At 48.8% G+C, this 24,051-nt stretch overlaps 9 protein-coding genes across 9 annotated transcripts; 2 read left to right on the top strand and 7 right to left on the bottom strand.

Moving 5' to 3' along the window:
• Positions 1-47: 47 nt before the first annotated feature.
• Positions 48-1,742, bottom strand: LTR84_004466 (uncharacterized protein; the record flags this gene model as incomplete). The annotated part of the gene is made up of 1 exon (XM_064848043.1): positions 48-1,742. One exon carries the CDS (start codon positions 1,740-1,742, stop codon positions 48-50), a length of 1,695 nt encoding a protein of 564 aa, XP_064704582.1.
• Positions 1,743-2,595: 853 nt separating this feature from the next.
• On the bottom strand, positions 2,596-4,823 carry LTR84_004465 (uncharacterized protein; the record flags this gene model as incomplete). The annotated part of the gene is made up of 2 exons (XM_064848042.1): positions 2,596-3,298; positions 3,346-4,823. 2 exons carry the CDS (start codon positions 4,821-4,823, stop codon positions 2,596-2,598), a joined length of 2,181 nt encoding a protein of 726 aa, XP_064704581.1.
• A 974-nt stretch (positions 4,824-5,797) lies between these two features.
• On the bottom strand, positions 5,798-6,985 carry LTR84_004464 (uncharacterized protein; the record flags this gene model as incomplete). Its single annotated transcript, XM_064848041.1, has 1 exon — positions 5,798-6,985. One exon carries the CDS (start codon positions 6,983-6,985, stop codon positions 5,798-5,800), a length of 1,188 nt encoding a protein of 395 aa, XP_064704580.1.
• A 2,156-nt stretch (positions 6,986-9,141) lies between these two features.
• LTR84_004463 (uncharacterized protein) lies at positions 9,142-11,983 on the bottom strand (the record flags this gene model as incomplete). Its single annotated transcript, XM_064848040.1, has 2 exons — positions 9,142-11,701; positions 11,754-11,983. The coding sequence occupies 2 exons, from the start codon at positions 11,981-11,983 to the stop codon at positions 9,142-9,144; spliced, it is 2,790 nt and encodes a 929-aa protein (XP_064704579.1).
• A 928-nt stretch (positions 11,984-12,911) lies between these two features.
• LTR84_004462 (uncharacterized protein) lies at positions 12,912-15,136 on the bottom strand (the record flags this gene model as incomplete). Its single annotated transcript, XM_064848039.1, has 7 exons — positions 12,912-13,145; positions 13,219-13,568; positions 13,632-13,887; positions 13,939-14,299; positions 14,374-14,567; positions 14,627-14,674; positions 14,720-15,136. 7 exons carry the CDS (start codon positions 15,134-15,136, stop codon positions 12,912-12,914), a joined length of 1,860 nt encoding a protein of 619 aa, XP_064704578.1.
• A 1,076-nt stretch (positions 15,137-16,212) lies between these two features.
• LTR84_004461 (uncharacterized protein) lies at positions 16,213-18,366 on the top strand (the record flags this gene model as incomplete). Its single annotated transcript, XM_064848038.1, has 4 exons — positions 16,213-16,302; positions 16,350-16,429; positions 16,489-17,359; positions 17,410-18,366. 4 exons carry the CDS (start codon positions 16,213-16,215, stop codon positions 18,364-18,366), a joined length of 1,998 nt encoding a protein of 665 aa, XP_064704577.1.
• A 78-nt stretch (positions 18,367-18,444) lies between these two features.
• Positions 18,445-20,370, bottom strand: LTR84_004460 (uncharacterized protein; the record flags this gene model as incomplete). Its single annotated transcript, XM_064848037.1, has 4 exons — positions 18,445-18,783; positions 18,843-19,607; positions 19,668-20,036; positions 20,095-20,370. 4 exons carry the CDS (start codon positions 20,368-20,370, stop codon positions 18,445-18,447), a joined length of 1,749 nt encoding a protein of 582 aa, XP_064704576.1.
• Positions 20,371-21,019: 649 nt separating this feature from the next.
• Positions 21,020-22,131, top strand: LTR84_004459 (uncharacterized protein; the record flags this gene model as incomplete). The annotated part of the gene is made up of 2 exons (XM_064848036.1): positions 21,020-21,909; positions 21,966-22,131. 2 exons carry the CDS (start codon positions 21,020-21,022, stop codon positions 22,129-22,131), a joined length of 1,056 nt encoding a protein of 351 aa, XP_064704575.1.
• Positions 22,132-22,319: 188 nt separating this feature from the next.
• Positions 22,320-23,999, bottom strand: LTR84_004458 (uncharacterized protein; the record flags this gene model as incomplete). Its single annotated transcript, XM_064848035.1, has 2 exons — positions 22,320-23,778; positions 23,827-23,999. The coding sequence occupies 2 exons, from the start codon at positions 23,997-23,999 to the stop codon at positions 22,320-22,322; spliced, it is 1,632 nt and encodes a 543-aa protein (XP_064704574.1).
• Positions 24,000-24,051: the final 52 nt, after the last annotated feature.

Here is a 24,051-nt window from a genome sequence, read left to right as displayed (position 1 = left end):
TGGGAACCCCCAAAATGATGTATAACGAGGCAGTCAACATGAAGCGATCATGCCTTTGAAGACTCTCCCACAGTATATCCGCGTGCAACGCCTGTTCGTCCTTCTTCAATAGCGCTTCCAACCTCGTCTTCCTCATACTTAACCTCAAAATCAGTTCCAAGACCTCTCCATGTCCTCTTCTGTGATAGATATTCTGCTGCCGGGGAAGAAATTCCATTGACCGAGATCATGTCACCTTTGTTCCGCTTCGCAAGTGCTGTGGAAGATGATGTAGACGAGCCTAGCTGCCCACTACTAGTGCGCGTACTGCCCATCGGTCTCGTTCTCGACACGTATCGTCCCGTTCTGAGGTCGAATTCAGGTGGTTCCGATTCGGATTCGGAAGAATTGTGTGATAGGTCGTCTTCACAGTCATCCTTAGGGGTTCCCTCGTTCTCCCCCAAAATACTTCGATCTTTGTTTCCATCCTCGACATGGCCATTCTTGCTGGCCGCGTTGAGAACACCTTCGAAATCGCCCCTCCACTGTCCAGTCCAGACCCTCTCATCGTCACTCTTCAGCGCCAGCTCCAATTCGAAAGGTGTGATGATTGGTCTGTAGAACTCCTTTGAATCTATCAAGCTACTCTCCCAGCAGCCGATAACCACCCAGCCTCCTATTTCGGAGAAATTGGCGATCTTTGCGGCATTGAGTTTGCCGACAACAAAAAGATATGATTTCTTGCCTGCTTCAGCAATAAGACGTTGAATATGTGAAAGAATCGAAAGGTAGTTCTTCACGGAAAGAGTATTGATGAGGATGCCCCACGTGGAAACAGTTGTTAACGATGTGACCAGGGCATACCGGCGACGGAGCAGCATTTGTGTGGGTTTATCAATAGTTGTCGAAGGAGTTGCAGAAGATTCGCTGGCCCCTGTTGGGAAAATCTTGATACTAGACATGCGAGAGATAAGTGTCAACAGCAGAGAAGTTGGTGGGTCGGAGATGTGGAACAGGTGCCACTCGGACAGGCATGAAGGGTCATCAGTAATCGTAGCGGGTACAGTCCGATTTGGAATAGCCGAAGAAGGGTCGTGGATAATCGATGCTGCGAATATGTCCGTGTATCCTGCACTCGTCAAGAGTTCAGCAAGTGGCTGAATGTGATGCGCGTAAGACACATCCGCAGTCAGTATGACTTTTGTATGCGATTCAGGGAAGTGGCTGCGGAACGAATTGGTTACAATATCGAGATCCAGGTCCATTTTTGTGAATATGTGTAATACTGGTAGTCTCGCCGTAGGTGAAAGACACGCTCGACCGTAATGCACGACAGCATCAGCATCAACATGCTCGGCGGCAATCTCGTCCACACAGCACGAGCCGTAAGAAGTGTCGCCCAGAATCGTGAGCCTTACCGGCCTCGTGTCCTCAACCGTCATTTGAGAGATAGTGGATATTGGGGGATCATCAATAGTCTGCACAGGAGGGTTGTGGGTTGATCGACCCTCTTCCAGACCTCGAGCGAGTAATTGGTAGACTCGGGCAGAATGTGGTAACATATGGTCGGGGAACTGCAACGCAATACGCCTCCATTGGTGCTGTTTGATCTCCTCAATGGTACGTGAGATTTCATATCTTGTGCAAATTTGGTCGTCTGACAAGTTTTCGGCTGGGTGTCGTGAGAGTTCAGGCAAGTCTTCAGTTAAGACGTGCGTGTCCGGTGTGGACAGCACGGGGGCTGCTGTTAGTTCTTGAGTCATCCCGATACGCACATCAGTGATTAAAGGCGATACGGTACTTGAAAGTATGGCCATGAAATAGTTGACATCTGGTCGAATTCATCTTGATTCTCAAATAAATTTTAAGGAGAGGCGATGGCCAGATCTTGGCACTGATGACAAAGTATCGGAATTCATGGTTGTGATTGGACAGGCATAAAAGTTATATAAAAAGCATAGCAGCGTCAGATGATTTTCCATACAGCATGCTCAACTCGGTGGCGATCATCATAAAATCAGGTGGATGTATAATTAGAGCCAATTAGGTCTTGATGACCATCCAAGCAGCCCTCGGACCTCAACAAAGTGAGAGGAGAGCCATCCTGTGAAGGCACAGGCTCAGCGGGTTTCAAGTAAGTAGTCACTCAGCGAAAAGTGAATAGTGACTGACCAGCTGATATATCACAAGTCTGGAATTCTGTATATAGACTTCCTAGATTGCAAAGAGTGCATCCGCTTCTTGGTCTGGTGCTCATGGCTTAACGGTACAACATCAGATTCCATAGTTAATGGGCGCTCCTTCACTGTCAGGAATTGTTCACAAATCAAAAAAAGATCCGTGGGTCTAACTCTCTGTCAGTATCGACCCTTATAAATGGCTTTTCATTCCCCAAGTGGTGTGTTTTTTGCACTTCGAGGGGAAGCCCTTCTTTTGCCGTCTGAGCCCTTCGCCATGCCACACTGTTGTACTCTTAAGATCTTCGCTGTCGTGACCGGCTATGCGCTACAGAGCAGGTGTATCTTTTGTCGTTCTTGGGAATTTGCTCTCTCTCTGTTGACCAGCCTGCCTCTTGATACCCCTATCCTGTACGCTTGAGTCTTATGACACCAACAATCATAATTCAAATGGCATACTGTTGAGCCACGATAGGTCATTACTGTCGAATACGAAATCGAAATCGTAATCAAAATTTGGGTTATTGAGACCCAAGGAGGATGTAGAGTTGTCGGTTTCTTCGATCGCCGCGTTAGACTGCAGCGCGCTGTAAGTCTCGGCGCGCATCTGCTCAACCTGGCGACTTGCAGAAGTAAGCACATTGTTACCACTGCAACCAGTTTGGTATGAGCCATCCCCTGGCGGTCTCGATCCTTTGGCCTGTGAGTAGTGCTCCGGCAAAGTACTGAAAAGAACATGTTGCGCAGCTACGAGCTGCTTGATCACCGGGCCGAAAGACTGATAATGTTCCAGGATTTCTATGGCTCGATGCCATGAGCGAGATATCGACTTCTCGGGTATCTCTGTCAGAATGGATGGGCATAGTTTACCCGCGATCAAAACTGTTGCCGCACTGTACACGAACAGGACGTTGTACCACCAAGCTGCGATTGGGCCTACCGCGGTCGGATCACCCGATCGTCGGGTATATGCTAGGTCTATGGTCTCTTGGGCAACGGTGACACAAACAACAGCGCATTGTAAGGCAATGCGTTGCGTTAGAATCCCGTCGAAGGTGCTGGAAGTATCAGCATTACTCGTTTCTGCCGCCACATATGCAGAGAGCACGGGACGGAGGGCAAGCAGTCGAATATGAAGGTAGCTATGCAAAATCAGCCTACAAGGCAAACAGATAGTGCATTGACTTACCGCTGGCGTAGGATTGTCGCCTGCCGTATGAAGTACTTGTTGGTCTCTGGACGACTTGAAGACCGTTCCGTCTTCAGATGAGCAGGCAGATTGGCTTCCCAACGGACGAGCCTGCGATCAATTGCGTGGACAGATGGACTCCAATTCGTGTCCGGTTCAGAACCTCCAAAGTATCTTGCCCACCTACCTTCACCAAAATTATCTTCTGTCATCGAAGAAGAGTAGAAGGCAATGAGTATATCATAGAGAATCTCATATAACGATAACGTCTCAACGAAGAAATCGATCAAAGATGGTTCGTTAGGCGTTGGTACACGACCAAAGTCTTGCAGTCTATCCTCATCAATTCCCAATGGCCGTGGGACTGCAGCTGCAAGTTTCTTGTCAATCGTGGTTGGCCTGCCGTAAGTCATGGATGAAACACGGTCCATTATGATACACCCATGCCATACTTTGCGAAGAAGCTCTCTCTTCCGAGGGGTATTGGCTCTCTCAGAAGTTTCTCGAAGATGCAGGCCAAGACTTTGAGCAGTGCGAATTGCCATCCCAATGATCGTCCAACATTGATGGGGATCATTTGTGCTTTGAAAATACTGCCCAAGCAGGAGGCAGACCTGAATGTATTGGAAAGACGCCGAATGCCAGAGGTCAAGGAGGGATTTCGCCCGCTCGAAGAAGACCTTGGCTGAGTTCTCCCTTTGGTGTGTCTCTCCGATCAGCTGAGAAGAAAGCGCGAAAATGACATTCAAGCCACAGATGAATGTTGCATCCTCCTCATAGTCGCTTCGTTCATTCCATAAATCTCGATACTTGAGAATGGTTTCCGCCTTATCCAAATAGGGATACAAAGGATACACAACCTCCCAGTACACATCCATGAGCTCATCTGCCCTTCTTCTTGAGGGGAGCACGAAATCTATCGGGGCCGCTGGAGAAATCTTCGCTTCAACTCCCATAGTGTCAGAGCTACTAAGGGTATCCCGAGCAAATGGACGTTGTTCGGGAATATTCATTTTCTGCGACACCGCTGCGCGGACCTGGCTGACAAAACTTCCGGCACTTGATCCACCAAAGTATTCGTGGCTAGGGCCTTGATCTGGGAGAGAGCCGATCATCCCACTAGAGGCAGCATGGCGGGAATGTCGGGAATGTCCATCAATGGATGGTATCTCCTTGACAGAACGGGAGGTTGGAATGCTTGATAGAGGAGAACGATCAGACACTATTGAAGGCTGACGGCCATGTGTCGACATGTCAACGTTTTGATTTGGAGTGTGGTGTATTTGCGCCCGATTAATATCGTCGGTCCTCTCCAAATCACTGAGACTCGCAAGGATTCCTAGAGCGGAGTTTTGAGATCGCTGAGTCGCGACAGCGTGGTTTTCGGACGTGGTCGAACCATAAGAGCGTGTGTTCCGTGTACTGTTTTCAAGCTCTCTGACTCGGTTCTGAAGACGCAAGATCTCAGATGCCGACATTTGAAGACTCCGAGCATCTCCATTATCCCAGGTGCATTGAGCGGCTCCATCTTTCCTCCGTGAACAGGGTCCACATACTATGAGTTTTAAATTAGCAACTACTTCCTTACAACTCACTGATCATGACTGCCATTGGCAATCAACCATAAATCTCGTCGCATACTGAAGCCTTAGGGAGCACATTCGAGACATGGGGAGGAGGCAGGCCTATTGTAGGCTTGAAGCCTGCTAGGCACCAAGATAGATTGATCATATTGCTGTTTCATGAAAGGAAAGGATTCCACTGGAGTCCGTATCAGACTTACTCGGACGTACACTATCACATTTGACCTATCCAACAAAACTCGGTCAGGATGAGAAATAGTAACCAACCACCAGATAGACTCGCCTTCTTAGCGCGACAGCGATCACAAGCAACGGCCACTTTATGTCTCTTTCCCGGACGCGTGTCCTCGTCGTAGTCAGCTTCCATCCTTCTGACCGTCAGACAGCACTCAGTCATCTAATAACTCGGCATAACTGCTTCGAGAACTCGTCAATGCAAGTTATCGGAAGTTGGACCGCATGTGGGGAGTTGTTATGGTCGCAGCTTTTTTGGGATGTTTTCCGGAAAGCCAGGCCATTTGAGTCCGAAATTCTTTCGGAAGCGCTTCCGGGCTTGAAATGAGTTGATGCCAAGGCTGTTCCTCTTCCGCTCTTTCCAGGACTCGAAGCTGGGAATGTGACTGCTCGATCATTCTTCACAAAAACAGAACTCGATCACACATTACTTCTTCCAGAGGACAGGAAAGTGATCACCAGAAAGTCGGAAAGGAGTATGATTACTTGATGGGAATCATCATTAAAAGACACGGGACCCCTTTCACAGTTTGTGGACCTGAGTTGAAAGACGTTGATGATGCTAGAATAACCGCAACTACTGATGCAAGCTTTTAACCTTTACACGTGATAACAGTCCTCTTTGGGTATCTTCATCACGATGCTGGCGCGGCGGTGCCATTTGTACCATTTGTCTCGGTAGTCCCATTCGTCGCTTCAGTCGCCACGACAGGTTCATCCTTTTTTTCTAGCCCTGGCAAAGCAGCACGTACACCAGGAATGATGAAGCGTCCATAGTCGATGGCGTCGTTCAGATTATCATAACCTCGAATGGAAATCAACTCCGCACCCAGCTTGACATAATCCAGAATGGAGTCGATAACAGTCTGGTAGGAGCCGACCAATGCGGTCGATGCACCACGGGCATTCGTCGCGGTGACAGTAGGATACCAAAGTGCACGATCTTGTACCTCACCTCGCTTCGCGATCTCGAGCAGTCGCTGGGATCCAACATTTTGCGGTGTGTTGGCTTCAGTTGCCTTGCCGCCACCCCAGGCTGTGCTTGCGGCCGAGGAACTTGCCTCGAGCGCGTCAAGTGTCCGGTGCGCCTTTGCCCATGCAAGTTCCTCGGTCTCTGCCACGATGGGACGGAACGTGACCCAGATGCGCGGTCGGTCTCCAGCAGGGCGTCCAGCCTTCTCTGCGGCAGCATAGATCTGATCGATCTGGTCTTTGGTCTCTTTGAGCGGTTCACCCCAGAGTCCGAAGATGTCGGCCAAGGCGCCACCGATGCGATAAGCTGACTCGGAAGATCCGCCCACAGACACTGGGATGCTCTTGCCGTTCACTGGGCGGACCAGGTTTCGGAAGTCTTTGAATTGATAATACTTGCCTTCCCAATCGAAGGGCTCAGGAGATGCCCATGCACGCCTCAGAATGCGGATATACTCCTCCAAACGAGCATAACGCTCTTCCTTGTTGAGAAAATCGCCTTCCCTAGCTTGCTCAGCATCACTACCACCGGCGATGAAATGGACAACCGCTCGTCCTCGGCTGAGTTGGTCAAGCGTGGCTAGTGCTTTAGCTGCGACCGTCGGGTACAGCGTGTTGGGTCGAACCGCAATGATGATCTTGAGTTTCTTGGTCAACGCAGCGATGGTCGCTCCGACAGTCCAAGGATCAAAGTATGCCGAGCTATATGGCACAAGGGTGTAGTTGTATTCATAGTCATCCAGGTTGTGAGCATATCGAGCGACAAAGTCTGGATCGATTGGTGCACCAGGAATTGGCTTCAACTCTGTTGACTCGTTCAAGAACGTCGCACTGATAAATTCGACAGGCATCTTGGCGGCTTTGCTATGATATTCAGTATAGTTGAATACGCTCTGAGGATCTGGAAGGCTCTGGGCATGATGATCTGGTCTGCATTTGTACATATCTTGCAATCATATGGCGACATATTTTCCAGGGATGACGCCTTATATTACCCGCCGGTTTCGGCCGTTTCCACCATTGATTGGTAGCATGACCCAATGATGCTTGATAAGCCAGTATTTGTGCTACGATACGGTTTTGTATTCGTTTGTCGTGGATCAGATATCATCTTTGAACAAAAGGAAGTTAATTGATTGCTGGCGATTAGAGGAGTTGATATTTGGGAGTACCCCACCATGTGCGCCGGTTCATTCAGATGGTGAATACCAACTGGTTCTCTACACCAAAGTGTCTGAGAGAAGAGCATTGGTCATATAGAAACGTCTTGAGATGCTCAAAACGAATCTACAACATAGTCCAGATGCCATTGAATCTTCCTCGTGTGCCGTCTACAGCAAAGACTTTCAGATCCCAAATGATTGTAGTAAAATCATGCCAGCAATCCGATAGTGGGGCGATGATGCCATGTTAGTGTAGTAGCTAGCTCACAGGCTCTGATTACTTGGTAGTCAACTCGGTAAATGCGCAAGGGAAGATCAGATGTGCCCCCTATTGCACAGTGGTAGAGAAGGGGTGCCATCAATATTATTGCTCTGGTCGGCAATCGGGAGCCTCGCGTGGGGAGCACCTGAGCCCAAAAGGGCATTCCGATTCGAGACCCGACGAACGTGCCATGGTCTCCAACAAGGAAGAGATTTTCGAACAGAGCATTCTGTTCAAAAGCCGTTGCGATCACACCATCTGTACGCGAAGTGAAATATGGACCGAAACAATCATTCCGCTTAAGTCCGAGAAGGCGCAATAATCGCTTCTCGTCACTGAGTTGACAAGCACGTCTTTTCAGTAGTGCGGATAAGGAATAGAACGTGGTTCCAAACTTTTTCGTCTGAGACGTTGTGATATGGTGAATCACGCCAATAAGATAGTTGTAGTGTTCGTGGCTGTACGTAATATTGCAATGGAAGAGTAGAACTTGAAAGGGAAGGGTTCCGAAGAACATGAGCGGTGCCATTTTTGGGAATTTGACTCTACCTATTTGGGCCTTCTCTGGGCGATTACACCAGCCAGCAAAGCCTTCGATCGCAGGCGGATCGCAGGGAAGCCGCATCACTGGATTTGATGCCCATTTGAGATGATTCGTTTGCCTCTTCGGGCGATTTACATCAGCCAGCAAGTTCAAATTCGCGACTCCTGAGTCCCGAGTCGCACTCGTCATTCACGACTCACGACTCACCCTATTCTGGAAGTCTACTCTGCCTATTTCGGATTTCGCATTACACAGCGAGTCTAGGTATTCAATCCCTTGACAGATGCTTGAAATCCCTCAAAACTAAAAGCCATCTTCACATTCTTCGATCAATAGCCCTTCTCGCCTCTGAACTCCGACTCTATCTCTCCATCCACCCCTTAACCCATCCAATGGACTCTTCACCCACACTGACCAACCAATTCACACACCTACTGTCCCAACGCGCGCATCCCAAAACGCTGTGTCCGTCAGAGGTCGCTCGCTCTTTGTCCGCGGCTGAGCTACATGAGCTCGGTGTGCAGGGGTGGAGGGACCTCATGCCGCAATTGCGCTGCATGGCGTTCGATATGCGCGACCGCGGCGAGATTGAGATCTTGCAGCGTGGAGAGGTCGTCGATCGGGCGCGGGGTCTTGATGACGTTACAGGGCCGATTCGCATTCGGAGACGTGTTTGAGTAAAGGCAATGCAATTGTTACGGATTTGATGTGTAAGTACCTGGAGAAAGTGAGTTATCATTGTACGATGCTACCGTGGATGCTTGATTGGTGGTCTGGAAATCTCAAATTGTAATATTGAAGAGATGCGAACGCCAGGTTGATGCACTACTCTCCGTCATTATTGTGGGAGCTCCAGTTTGCCCCAAATTTGTCAACTGTATAACGCTCTCAACCACAGCAAAATCTCCAAGCTGCGGGAATGTGGCGATGTTTTGTCATCTATGTACGATGCCAACGTTAAAGTTCCTTCTTCAGGGTATCAATGCCATCAATGCAAAGCGAGACAAATATAAAAAAAAAGTGAACCACCAAACTTATCTAATAACCGCCATAGCCACGACCCGACCGCACTGCAGTCCGCGGGCCTCTGGATGGGCCTATATCTATCGTACTGAGCTCCAGTGCGAGCGACTCATCAGGACCATACCCCGAATAGTCTGCCACACTTGGTGGAGGTGGGTAAGAGGACTTTGTGGGAGAATGGGAGAATGAATAATCAGGGCGGGTGGAACCAGAGCCAGAACCACCACGAACATGATAGGTATTCCCGGCAGGGATTTGGTATTCGGCCAAAGGCGGTCGTTGGACATGACCATGAGGTGGCGATGATCCGATCGAATATCTTTGAGTTGTTGGGCTTGGCCTCTCCACAGGCGAACTGACAGTCATCACAGCAGGGCTGGTGTGTGCATGAGGATACGGGTTGGATGGTGGTGGGCGATTGGGCATGGATTTCTTGAGCCGATTTCGTCCACTAGGTGATTCAGCTTGTGGTGAAGGTGGAAGTTTAGGAGGAATTGCCGGCGCGTACTGGCTTGGAGATGGCTGCGTAAATTCAGGAGAGGGCTGATAGGGGGATGTGGCGATGGAATGTGGCCTAGCCGAAGAAGGCGATGATCCGCCACGATTGTGCATTCGCGCCTCCTCCCTGGTCCGAATCCGAATGACATGTTCTGGTTTCCGATTCTTCCTATCAGGTTCGGGAGCCCAAGTATCGGCTGGCAAATGATCCGAGGGGTCAATAATTCTTCCGTCGTTGCCAATGATAGGACCCAGATCCCTGTTCTTGTCGAGATCTCTCTGTCGTGCGGCTGCCTGCGCTTGCTCCGGAGTTGCAAATGGATCAATTTCAACTGGGCTTGGACCCGGGTTCAGGATATCATAAGAGTCTGGTCCGAAAGGTGTGCTCGTCATGCTATTCCGTCCTTCGGGGGTAGTGGGAGTTGGTGTTATGGACTTTCGCGGGATTTTGTGAGCAGGGTTGGGACTGACAGCCCGTGGTCGAACGACCAAAGGCTCCGACCTGCTGATTTGCTTTTCTTCACCGCCCGCGAAGTCATCAAAGGTTTGAGCTCTTCGAGGGGGGCCGTAGCTATTCCCGTGTCCGTTATTATCTTGCCGTCCGTAGCCTGCGGAGTGTCTGAACTCGTCCTGTGGGCTTGCACTATATCGTTGGGGATGGATATTCTCTTGACCATACCGAAGCACACCATTAGGACTCGGTCTGGGCTGGAAATCGTCAAGAGTGTCGTTGTAAGAGTTCCGCCTATCGGTTGAACGATCACGGTAGGGTTCATAGTCACTGCCAGCAGCGAATTCGTTGGAGTGAGCGGGTGAATACTGGTTATCCAGATCTTGAGCTGATGGTGATGGTCCCTGATAGGGTGTATATTCTAGCTTCTGTAGAGGGCTTCGCTCTTCTACCGAGGGTTGGTTAATCGATGTTCGCATTGGTGTCCCGTATCCATTCTGATTAGCAACAGAGGGCATGGGCATGCGCACAAGCTGACTGCCATGAGCTGGAGGAGGTGGAGGAGGCTCATCATCGTCAAATTGCTGGACATAATTGTGAGGATGAGATGGCATCTCGTGTTGACTGATAGATTGTCGCAATGGGCTATCTCTGTAAACAGAATGTTTGGTTGGCGAAGGACTTCCGCGACTCTGCCACGTCGAGTGTTGTTGTACAGGCATATTAGGTAGAGTTTGAAGAGGCTGACTGGGCGATGTTGCTTGATAGGGTGAAGAACTGGCGACTGGTTGTAATGGGCGACTGGGAGTGCTCGCTGCGGATTGGCCTCGTGTGCGACTCCCCCAGTGACTTGAGTTTGGTCGTTGTTCCTGCATAGATTGAGTTTGCTGACGTGTGTCTATATTATACTGATCAGAGCTGTAGCCATCGTAGTAGTCTTGGGGTGAATTTCTTTCGTCAAGTCGTTGACTTTGGCCTATGTGTTCATCGTCGAATGATGAAGATCTCTGATCATAAGAGCGATTCATAGCTGAAGGCATCAAATCATATTGGTCTTGAGGATAGTCTGGAACAAAATCATAGCCAACATCGTCCGGGGTTTCGGGCATGATGGGATGCTTCGGTGGCCGTGGTGGAGGATTGGTGTTGTTTTGTTGTCGATTTATCCAGGCATCGGGTTCGAAGTCTGGTTGCATTGAAGATAGAGGGCGTTGATCTGGGATATTGAGAGGAGAGGCAGGTGAGGAGCGCCCTCCAGGCCCAGGCGGTAAAGGTCGTCTCTTGATTTCTCGAGGGCCAAGTTGCCGTGGACCAGCAACTGTACTAGTGGTGACATCACTTGCTGTGGAATGGGATTTTTCTCTTTGCTTCTTCTTGTCAGGCAAGGCATCTGGCTTCGGTCGTGAGTCGTAGAAGGTTAACTCGATCCGTATATCTCCTGCGTATTTGCCTTTGAAGTTCAGTTGATGCCAGAGGTCGTTCTGGCCGCCACCAGGCACAACGACTTCTTGAAGATCAATCCATGCGTCCCCGATTAGGTCTGTCTTTTTGTCATCGTTGAATACCGAGCATTTGAGCTTATGATAGTCCGGGGACTCTTGAACGACGAATCTGAGTTCTTGATCCCTGGGTGGAGTAAGCGTCTCTGGCTTGCAAATCTCTGATGGGGATTACATACCATCTTGGTGTTTGACCACCTCTCTTGTCGGTGTCCGTCTTCCTTGCTTCTTTACCCAGTCTCATTGCACAGTAGGGGTTCTGCTTTCCCATGGTCTTTCTGTTGGGGAGGTTCTTTGCTCTGTCAACAACGGCGACCAAGGTGCCAATCTCCGGGCCATCGAGGGTCTTGTCGGCGAATATTCCTGCGGTATGGGCGGCGTTGACCGCTCCTCTCGTTTTCGTTGCCATCTTAAAGTTCCACTGCTCATGGATTCAAGCTTGCTCGCGGATGGAAGAGGAGGGGCTCGAGATAAGGGCAGGTGCTGCCGGGTCTTGAGGATAGTGGTAACTTTCGGAGTATTCAGGAAATCATGGTCGAAAGGACAGTTGAGCAGGAGGAGGACCTGGGAGCTTGTCGAAAAGGTTGTTGTTTGTGGTGCACAGAGGTTGAAGTCAAGTCAAAGGTCAGAGCGCTGGGCAAGTCTCGAGTGTTTACGCAGGATGAAAGTGGACAAGGCGCCAGCCACGGAATTTACGTGGATCGGTGGAGAGATGGCTGGGAGATTTCTCACGGGCGTCAACCTCAAGGAATAATGTTTCAGATCTGAAGGTAGTCGAGGCCTGGGGTTTCTGTACATAACAATGCATCCCGTTCCTCTTTCTAGCATGACCTTCAATCTTGTGCTGCTATTTTGATCATATTCGACTTGATGATAGGATGGGTTGGAATGTCCTAATTGGCCGCTGGTTGTTTGGGCATGACGCCAATGCCAAGCAATGCGGGAGCTTGACCGCTTCAGGCTTCGTGAGCTTGGGACAAGGCTGAAGCTTCCAGCGCGCAAGGCTGTGCTCTGAATACCGAGGTAACTACGAGGGAGATACCGAGTACTTTTGCTGCCTTGGTTGGTCGCAACCTCGACCGAACATCTCATTTTGTGCAAATATCCATTTAGGTATCTTTGAAATCTGTTTAGATCTTCCTCGAGCCTTTGTTATGTGACATTCTATCCGAAGCATGCATAGCCATGGCAACGACAGTGCACCCAGGTAGTCGCCCAAATCTCCCTTTATAATAACGGCCAAGACCGTAGTTGGCATGGCGAACTTCAATATGCCTGCAGCTCCATCATTGCTCAACATCGAATGTATCCAAAATAGACCATACTAGCCATCATGACTATCTTAAGGGCTTCGGTAGCGGATCAGCTGTCTCAACGTACCAGGATAAGTCGCTATCTTCTTGCATCTCCCATTCCGTAAAGCCATTGCCCATAAATCTGAAGGGATTATTGCTTTTGTAGGCTATTTCATAATCTTCAGCACGAATTTCGTTAATTAATCGGTAGAAAAGAACAGCACTTCCACCAAAAAGTGCAGTGACTCTTCCATCTCGCCTGCCTCGCTTGTACCACTGTAAGTTGCGTGAGATTAGCATCAAGGTTGAAAGTCAAGGATAACGACTGCCAACATAAGTTGATACTTACTGAACTGCAACTCCCAGTCCACACCAGCCTTTTGTGGATCTCATCACCATACTTGACGAAAGCATCAACTGCTGACGCCTTAGGCACCATGTACTTGATGTCCTCGGTTGCCATCTTCTTGATGATTTTGACAAAGTAATCTCCCGTCCAATTGAGTGATTCCACGAGCGAACCGTGGCCTCCTAAGCAGTTCGGGCCCATCATCATGAAGTAATTGGGGAAACCATCAGTTGCAACAGAGAGATATGATTCCGGTTCTGCAGCCCACTTCTCCGCGAGATTGACACCATTTTGGCCGATCAGGGAGAATTTCGGGCAATGCGAAACGTCAAATCCTGTTGCACATACCACTACCACGAGTTGTCAGTAACTCCAGAATATTCTCCACCCGTACATCGGTCGCCATAACTCACCGACGTCACACTCGAATTCCTCTCCATCAGCCGTCATAACTCCGTTCTCAGTAACCTTGGCTATTGGACTCGAGGAAAGACTGCAATTAGGCTGGAGAAATGATTCAAGATAGCCAGGACCGGGAGTAACTCGGCGACATCCCAGTTCCCATTTCGGTATTAGTTGTTCACATAGAACGGGATCATGGTTGAGCTTTTCGGCCATTTGCTCTGCGGCAAGCTTCATCACCGCATCATTTTGTTCCCCCTTGATAAACTATAACGCGTGAGGAAATACAATGAATAGCGCTCTTGATTTTTGACTTACCAAGCGGAACGCCTTATTGGTCCTGGCAATAATTCCCTTCCGATACGCTTTATGCTGCTCTGGATCCTGGTAGCGCCCTTTCTCTTCTTCGGTGTATGCAGGATTCAAGTCGTCGGTATCCCGTCCAAGATGCTTCGAGGGTGGCACTCGATAGTATACCCAAGCTGGACCGCGGACAAAATTCTTGACTGTTGTACCTGGTAACTTGGTCATTTGAGGAACGATTTGAATTCCTGAAGATCCATTCCCAATGACTGCTATTCTTTTGTTGGAATAATCATAGCTGTGATCCCAGTCTGCAGAATGCGTGACATGACCTTTGAAATCAGACAGTCCAGGAACTTTGGGCCATGATGGATTTCTGGCATGCCAGTTAGATAGTGCTATAACTTCGAGCCATTTTTCCATCACATAACGGCTAGATGCAGCACTTACACTAGGACACCTTGGCCAGAAATGAGGATATCACAATACTCGTCTCGCGTTTGTCCTTCGTTCTCAACTGTAACTTTCCACTCTCCCGCAGTCTCCTGCCACTGGGCGCCGACCACTCTCGTGTCGAGGTAGAGATCACGATCTAAATTCCAATCTTTGACTGTTTGCTTGATATAAGTTTGTATGGCTGGACCCTTTGAGATTCGTGGAGTCAGTAATGTTATCGTTTTTGTCCTTTCCAAGAGGTACTTACCGAGGCGTAAAATCGATCCCAGTCAGGGTTCGGAGCGAAGGGAAAGGCCTGTATCAATGAGTTGGTTTTCCTTCAACGCAAGGGGCTCGGCACACTTGCATAGATATGGGAAGGAACGTCGCATTGAACACCAGGGTACGTGTTCACAAGCCACGTGCCTCCGACATCCTTCCTGGCTTCGAAGAGCTTGTGTTCCACAATGTCTCGAAGCTCAGGGAATCGATGCTGAAATTTATGGGCAACGAGGAGACCTGAAAACCCGGCACCGATGGTAATAACACGAATTTTCCGAGCCTTATAGGCAAAATCCGTATTCAGGGGAATGGCGTGGGGGCTGAAATCATGCTTCGTTTGATGTGTGTCAACGCCGGAACTGATTCGTATCGGTACCTGTTGTTGCAGCTTCTCTGGAAGGTCTTTCGCTTTCGGTTGTGGGATATCAAATGCTGGCACTTCACCATCGGAGACTGGAGGTGTAACTTGCCCCGTGTTCCCCAAGAATGGCGTCATGATTGGAAGTCCAGACTGCTTTGGCTTCCAAAGATTGTGAATGGTGCGGGGCCAAGCCTACTTATCTGCTACACAGATGCAGTTGATATGTCGTCCGAAGAGCTGCACAGGAGACCTATGGAACAATCTTCTTCATATAATGAAAACGATAGAGAATATATTCGAACAATGCCAATGGTCTTATGCTTCAAGAAAGCTCTCGGCAATATTGGTGGAGGTGCATATGTTGGGAAGCCTGTCTGACTCCAAAAGGCTACCTTGATCGTCCTACATTTTCAATGGACCAGGCATTCGATACTAAGTATCGCGAGTAGTAACTCACCTGAGGCATGGCTCATAACCTATGAAGGGAGGACTTGCCGAGATCCAAAAGGCAATTAGAAGTCGGGGCCTAGGTAAGACTAGACTGTCGGCAGTGCACTGGCCGTATTGTGTTATGTCGGTATTCCATTTTGAGCGTTTCTTCAGTGTCGGCATCTTACAGAAATCTTACAGCCGGTAAACCGACTTGGCATTTACCAGCATTGTTGTAGTCCATCGGCAGTGGTTAAACTGCCAGTCCAGCTTTTTCTGACCTTGACTAACTTATTTTTGTCGAGAGGGCTAAAAGAGGTACCAGTTTTTGCAGTTGCCTGTTTTCAGATTAAAACTGTAAATTATATAGTCAAATTGGAGACTGTTGCTAGGAATGTAAACGGAGTACGGAGAGCCCAGATGTAATGAACGTGCTTGGGGCAAGGCTTGTGCATGATCTGATCGACTGGGCTACTACCTAGGAACGTGCCAGGACAAGATCTCAAGGAAGTGCGTGCCTTAGGTAAAGCGATTTCCAAATAGCCGGGGGTCCCAAGGATTTACCCTCCAGGCTCCAAACCTGCCTGCAATGGTTAGGGAGGGTACAGATAGTTACGCCTAGCTAAGGCCCATAATTTCCCCCACGATTCCCCATGTTAGCCACTTGTGTTCCTCTGCGCGCCGTTGATGACACAGAATCCATTTGTCCTTGATATTGTACTATTTCAACTTCACTCGAAGTCCTTACTCTCGCAAGATGCGACATTAGACTGTCAAGTACCATGGCGGAGGCTCAATGGGTCCAATTCTCTGTGCAGCGTCCGAAAAGGAAAAGAGCTGAACTCGCCTGTGAGACATGTCACTCCAAAAAGGTCTGCGTGTCTTGCCAATGTCGAAAAATATACTGAGCGTAATACAGATAAGGTGTGATCTTCAAGCACGAAGCGCGGGAGGCCACAGTACTTGTACTAATTGCTTGTCTACTGGCAAGGGCTGCAGGTGGGTGTTTCGCAAACAATCTGATGTGTGGACTAATGTTGAATCACGGATGGAACTAGGCCGCGCCCTTCGAAGCGTGATAAAGCACGTCAGGGTACAGAAGATGGGCAGCTCAATCCTTTGACTCCTCCTGGCGATATCGAAACCCAGGACTTCGATGCGAGTGCTTTCCAGAGTCAGGCCATTGGTGCAACTTTAGATATCGAGATTCCTCCCGCTTTGACGCATCTCAGCAGTGTGAACATCTACCAGGCTAGCTTACCAATAGCAAGCATCAACAATCCACGCGTAACGGAAAGCCCGCAACAGGTTTTTGACAGGGCCTCCGTCGTCTCCAACGACACCTCACAAAATTGGAGAGCATCTGAAAATGGAAACAGTCGCTATGTGGTTGATCCAGGGTTTCTGCAGGTCTATGGCCCGGAGAACGACGATGATGCTCGAAATCAAGCCACAATTGCGAGAAAGGCCCCAAACTTCTTGGAGGAATCTCAATCCGACTTACAGCAGAGTTTCGCCGAGACGTACTTCGAGTACTGCTATACTTGGTGCCCTGTCCTAGACAAGTCCAACTTATCCAGGGATCTTGCGAGGTCATTGTTACTTGCTGATGCACTGGCCCTTGTCGGTACGCATATACAACCCCCGATGCTTCCTCATGCTAGCCCGGCATCCTACTACGATCGTGCACGGATGAGATTTTACGACGATGAGGAGCCAGACCTCATCACCTGCCTGAAGGCAGTATCTTTATTCTATTGGTGGTCTCCTCGACCTCCTTCGATCGTCCATCGACACTCATCTTGGTGGTGGGTGTCAGTCGTGATCAAACACTGTCAACAAGCTGGCTATCACCGTGAATCTGGAATGGATCTCGCTACGCCAGAAATAGATCTTGGGTTGAGGAGGAGGATTTGGTGGACAGCTTTTGTATGTGGTACTGGGAGAACTATAGACCTTGCTGCTGACGTCTGTGGCAGGCACGCGAAAGACTGACAGCTATATGCCAGGGCAAACCTTGTGTCATTGATCCCGAAGATTGTAATGTCCCCGAGCCTACTTTGGCAGATTTTCCCGAGCTCGAAGACAAAGTGAAAGCCGAAGTCTTCATATACTGGGTGCGGTTATGCGCGATCATTGGCCGCATAGCGAAGTATCTATCAAGGACATCGAACGATGCCTCGACTTCGTTCCCAGTTCACCTCGGACAGGAGTTGATTGCCTGGGTTCGTTCGTTACCTCCGCATCTGCAACTACCCATCAATTCCAGCTCTACAACAAACTTCAGTCGTGATGTCCACCTGTTGCACTTGCCATACCTGACAATCATTATCGTCCTTTACCTCAAGCGAACATCCACGCAATCGCTTCCTCAAGCACTGCCACCGGCGACCTTGGCTGCTACTTGCTTGGCAAGGATTCTAAAAGATGTCCTAGTACGAAGCGGTACTAGATATTTGATGGGCATCACTTGCTGGTATTGTGGTATGGGGTTCATCGCACTCCTACAAGCTTCGCAAACCGAAAACCTCAGACTCGGCGCAGATGCAGATCTGGATATTCTCTCACTTGCGATTAAGCAACTAAAATCCATGTGGGCGACCGCCAACGTTTTTGAGCAGGGGTTTGAACGTCTGAAAGGGAAAGCAAGATCAACTTCCACGGCAGCAGGAAGCTCCAGCTTTGTGGATATAGTTGATAATCATGCGACTGATTCACGTTCAAGTGCAAAAGAAGTTGACATGCATGATGGCATAGACTGGATGGACTATTTTCCATTCGTGACGGCCCAGACAAGTGTCGTGGCGAGCCATATTCTGGCGCAACAAAGCGCCAACCTCTTTTCATTCGACAACTTTGGCGATACTTCAATGTTGCATTTCCAAGATCTTTTCGAAGGTCTTGACAGCTGGACTGATCCTAAACTCTTCTTATAAGTAGCCCCTCCTGAGTGCCTGTCACGGCGAGATGTGAGCGAGGCTTCTTTTTGCATATCGCAGCATCTCAACACCACCTCAGAGCTTGGCACCAACGGCTCTTCTCCTCTCTTGTTCTTTATCGCGCAGCACTCGCCTGAGTATCTTTCCGGATGGAGACTTTGGGATAACATCGAGAAATTCAATGCCTCCCGTGATCCATTTGTACCGAGCCTTCTGCCTCCGAATGTGATCAAGAATATCATCCCTCAGAGCCTCATCGCTCTTTGGAGATACTAGAGCATTGCATGATTTGACAACGTATGCCTTGGGAACCTCACCGGCCATGTTATCGAAAATGGAGGTGACCGCGCAGTCGGCTACTGCACTGTGATTGAGTAAACAGGCTTCGAGTTCCGCTGGCGCAACTTGGTGCCCCTGTGTCAAATCGTCAGCGACCTTCACCTTTGCACGACGGTACAGAGAATATATCATACCATTACCTTGATGAGCTCTTTGATTCGATCAACTATCCACAAATGTTCAACTTTGCCATCAGGTGACAGCCGAAACTCGCCCTTATCCCCAGTTTTCAGGAAGCGACCCTCTGGCAGATCGACGAAGGCATCTTGGGTGGCTTTCTCGTTCTTCAGATATCCAAGAACAACTGCAGGTGACTTGACCAGAATCTCACCAGCTTCTCCATAGCCTGTGACTTCTTTCTCGCTCTCCGTGTCAATCAGCTTGACCTCGCAGCCGGGCAGTAGGCATCCTGATGAGCCTGGCCAGATGTCGTATGGGCTTGTCGAGCTGACGACCGTGGAGCTTTCCGTCAGGCCATATGCCTGGCGAATAACCCAGTTGGGATGCTGGGTGAGCAATTTGTCGGTAACCTCTTTCGCTAATGGGGCGGCCCCAGAGTATATTTGTCGTACGGAACCGAGATCGTAGGATCGCATAACGTCGCTACTATTTGCCATGTTGATGGCGATGGGAGGTACTAGGTAGAGAGTGTTGATCCCGTATTTAGCTATCGCGCTCAAATAGGGTTTAAGCTCGAATTTGGGAAGGATGATGACTTGATCGCCCCGCCAAGTGGATGCATGTGCGATAATAACGAGGCCATAGATGTGAGACTGCGGGAGCAAGCCAAGGGCAACGTCTCGGTAGTCCAGACCCCTGGAATCGCGACTTGCTTTCTCAAATGTGCAGCTTTGAATGGTGTTTGCTATGACATTTCGATGAGATATCATGACTGCTTTCTAGAAAGACTCAGCGTTAATTACTACCCAAGAGTATACAGGATCGGTTCTCAAGCATACCGGAAGGCCTGAAGTACCGCTGCTGTAACAAAGGAACGCCGTTTGCCGCGCGCCTTGACCCTTAGTCCATCTTATAGGTTCTAGGCTAGGTAAATCCTTCCCTCTATCAATCAGTTCGGAGATCGTCTTGTGATGACCCGGATAAACACCATCCCCAGGCATCTCGCAAATGTATATTCGTTCATGCGATAGGCCTGCCAAAGTAGCAGCTTCTAGTGCAACTGGAAGCAACGAAGCCACTGTGAACAAAGCCTTGCATCCAGAAAAATGTAATTGGTGGCGAAGTTCCTCAACTGAGTACGCAGCATTCGCAGGAGATGAAACACCATTGATGCTCAAAATTGCCCAATTAAGTGTCATTATATCGATCTTCAGGGTTTGGTCGTTAGAAACTCAGCTATAACACTCTAATTTCAGAGCGTCTTACCGTATTCAAAGCAAAAATCCCAGCAACCTTATCGAACTCAGATCCTTCATTCACACTCCATCCTAGCTCTTCTGCGAGTGCTCGCGCAAGATAGGTGACCCGAGCCTTCTGTTCCTGAGACGATATGCTTGCGCCGGTAAGGCCGCAAGTGTAAGCATCTCTAGACTTGGAGACGGGGTACCTTCCGTACTGCTCATCGAACATGAATTCTGGCAATGGTACAGTATCTGGCACGTCAGGCAGTGGTGGTACGAACGAAGGTGCTTTGAACGTCATCTTTTTTATGCTCTTTTCGATCGCGCAAACACAGACAGCAAATATCTAGGTGTGACTACACATCAAAGGTAAAGAATGTATAAGTGCAGGTTGCAAGCTGTGGGTCGAGGAGGACAATTTTTTTTCATTTCTACTTGCATCCTGAGACGAGCCTTACCATCAAGCGGAAGCACTTTGACGAACCGATACGACCCGCTTATTTTGGTTTTCAAGTGCTAGTCTATCCAGATCAACATTCTGTTCTTTCCGGTTGGAAAACCCGTTGAATCGATAAATTCGAGTTAGCAACTCCGAAATAGCCAGGGATCGTCAATGACTATGTGTTCATTTTAGTTCTTGCCGGTCGGATCGGCAGACTGCTTTCGTACCGCGCACGGTCGGGTTCTCGGCAGTCGCCAACTCCTATTCCTGATAATCCAATAGCCTTACGGCTTGAATATCTGAAGGGAAGCTTTCTGATTTGGTGATAATTATTATGAAGTCCCCGGTAACGGCCTAGATCTCAGCGTGACCCTAAACTTAACTTTTGACCCAGCATGTACCCCTGAGTCCTAATCAGGTCTTCCTTATCTCAAATCAATCTTTACTATCCAGGAACCTGCTGATTCACACAGACTCAGGTCACTATCAATCGATCTGTTTGAGGACGATGGCAGATTTCTCTCAGTATGGTATTCCGAGCAAGGAGTGGACAGTGATCCAGTCGACACTACCACCCTCTTCAGACCATATCTCACTTGCGGACCTAAAGGAGGGCACCAATCGTGGCAGAGAGGATGTAGCACGACGAGAGATGGTCCAGCTTGCTTCGAAAGTGATATTGAATGATTATTTGATCCCAGCACGTGACGGCTTTAAATTGGAGGCCCGTTCTTACCGAGCGGTTTCTGTGTCTCCTGATGAAGCACTTCCGATATATGTACATTTCCATGGGGGCGGCTTCTGCTTTGGCACATTAAGCTCAGATGACGCTATCTGCTCTCGTCTTGCGATAAATACGAATGTTGTCGTGCTCAACATCAACTATCGCCATACACCGGAGTTTGGCTACCCCACAGCGTGGAACGATTCTGAGGATGCTCTAGACTGGGCTCACGGTAATGCAGACGAGATTGGCGGCGATTGCGAGAGGATAATAATTGGCGGTATATCAGCAGGTAGTTGGCTAACGGCTTCTCTGTCATTGGCAAATCTGAGGAGAGAAAATAACATGAAGGTTAAAGTCGTTGGTCAAGTACTTATGATACCAGCCCTTGTCTTCCATGAATGTTACGCACCACAACTTCGATTGCTCAAAGATCCAAGCTGCTCGTCATACGTACAAAATCGATCCGCGCCAATTCTACCATTGCAAAGGATCAAACAGTTCAATCACCTTCTGAAAGTCGAGCAGGCAGATCCTAGAGATCTTAGACTCAACCCTGGCTATGCCACATCAGCAGAAGTGAGACAGCTACCTCCAACAATATTTGGCATAGCTGGTTTAGATCCTCTCAGAGATGAGGCCTTGTTCTATGCGAAGCTTTTGGCTGATAACGAGTAAGTCAAGAATAAGCTAAGGAGACAACGGACCGCTGATATTGAACTTTCTCAAGCGTGCCTATTCAGATCAGTATGTTCAAAGGTGTACCACATGGCTTTCGTCGCTTCTCAGACAGACTACCAGTAACGAAGGATTGGGATCGAGTAATGGAAGAGGGGATCTTGTGGGCGCTGAGCAGTCCCACCGCTTCTAAGGGGTTCGAAATCAAGACTTACTGAGTACTACTTGAGTATTCTCGAAATGATACGATGTCTTTGTACATGTGGTACGGTTTTTGAGGAGTCTAATGCACTGGATTGATACACTCTATCTCAATCATCGCCCTGCAATCTTGCCGCGAGTGGACATCCCATAGCCTAACAAACTCTGCGCGGTACTAAGATCCTTAACATAGGTGACTTGGGTTTTACGCAAGATTTAAATCCACGTATCCTCTATCTGCAACATCCTGCGTCAAAGCTCTGTAGCCAGGGGCGGGTCCATTATACCTAGCTATGATGCGGGTTTGTTTGTGTCTCAGGTTTTTGTTCACGCCCGTCATCCAAGAATCGACTTCGTTCGCCAATAAACCTTCGGCACATTTGTGAACATGGTCAGTCCAGCGCTCAACCGCTTCAGGAGTCGCTTCGATTCTAGTGATGTTGTGATCGCGACAATACTCGAGGCAGCTTGATACCCAGTTGACTGCGTATTCGATACTTCTTGGAATATTTCCAAACATTTGATGAGGCCCTAGAATCATCATCATATTTGGGAATTTGTGGACAAATAGACCCATTTGAGTTCGTGGGCCTTCAGCCCAAGTGTCCATTATTCGTTGGCCGTCGACACCACAGAAGTCGATTGCAGAGAATGCTCCGGTGATGGCGTCAAACCCAGTAGCATATATCAGAATATCCAATTCGACAAAGTCGTTCTGTGTCTTGATACCCCTTTCAGCGATTCTCTCAATTGGGTCTTCCTTGATATCAAATAGTCGAACATTGGGTTGATTATAGGCCTCGAAATAAAATGTTTCAAGTGGAACTCTTTTCGTGCCAAAACCATGGTCTTTGGGGATGAGCTTCTCGGCCGTCGTAGGATCATGCACCCGCTGTCGAATCTTCTTAGCAATAAAATTGGAAAACTCGGCATTAGCAGCCTTGTCAGTGTTGATATCCCCGAAATTGCTCAGCCATTTGGCGAAGCCAGGTTTGGAATAAAGATCTTCCCAGAATGCTTCTCTTTGTTCCTTGGGAACATCGAAGGTTTTTCGCTTATCCGCGCCGTGAACGAAACATGACCATGATTCATTGCAAAGTCTGAAAATCTCGGGGTATCTGGCTCTAATGTCGTTCATCTCCTCTGGCGTGATCTTGGCGTTGTGCAGCGGCGCAGACCAGTTAGGATTGCGCTGGAATACAGTGAGATGGCCAACGGTCTTTACGATCTCTTGAATGGTTTGGATTCCAGTGGCTCCAACACCAATAATCCCGACCCGCTTCCCCTCCAACGATATTCCTTCGGGCCAACGAGATGTATGCATTGATACACCTTGAAAATCTGCCACACCCGGAATATCCGGGTAGGTGGCTTGATTCAGAAGGCCCATGGCAGTGATGAGGAAGCGAGAAGTATACGTGTGGCCAGACTCATCGGTCAGTAACCAGGAATTACCCTCTTGGTAATGTGCGGACTTAATGCGAGTATTAAACTGGATATCACTCTTCAAACCGAATTTCTCACAAATGAATTGACAGTATTTCAGGGTTTCCGTCTGAGGTGCGAAATGTTCCGTCCAACTCCATTCATCTAAAAGTTCTTGAGAAAAAGAAAAGTTATACGACCAACTCTCTGAGTCAAATCGAGCACCAGGATACCGGTTCCTGGTCATGTTAATCAGCCAGCGTATCGTAATTAGATATGGAACCCACCAAAACCATGTCCCACCTTCTCCTGCACCTGCCTCTAGGACTCTCGCCCTGAATCCAAGTTGTCGCATCTTGATCAGGGAGTAGAGACCGCTGAGACCTGCTCCGATAATGAGAACATCATAATCAAAGCTGGAATTTGAGTCTGAATAAGAAGAACTACCAAGGCTGCCCATGGTCAAGTGATGAAAATGATTGACTAGTTAGTATTACGCAACCTTCAGGGGA

This window comes from Exophiala bonariae (assembly GCF_035927105.1).
Source record: "Exophiala bonariae strain CCFEE 5792 chromosome Unknown scaffold_19, whole genome shotgun sequence".
Taxonomy (NCBI): domain Eukaryota; kingdom Fungi; phylum Ascomycota; class Eurotiomycetes; order Chaetothyriales; family Herpotrichiellaceae; genus Exophiala; species Exophiala bonariae.
Note: the sequence above shows the minus strand (reverse complement) of the source record. Positions and strands in the feature narration are given on the sequence as shown.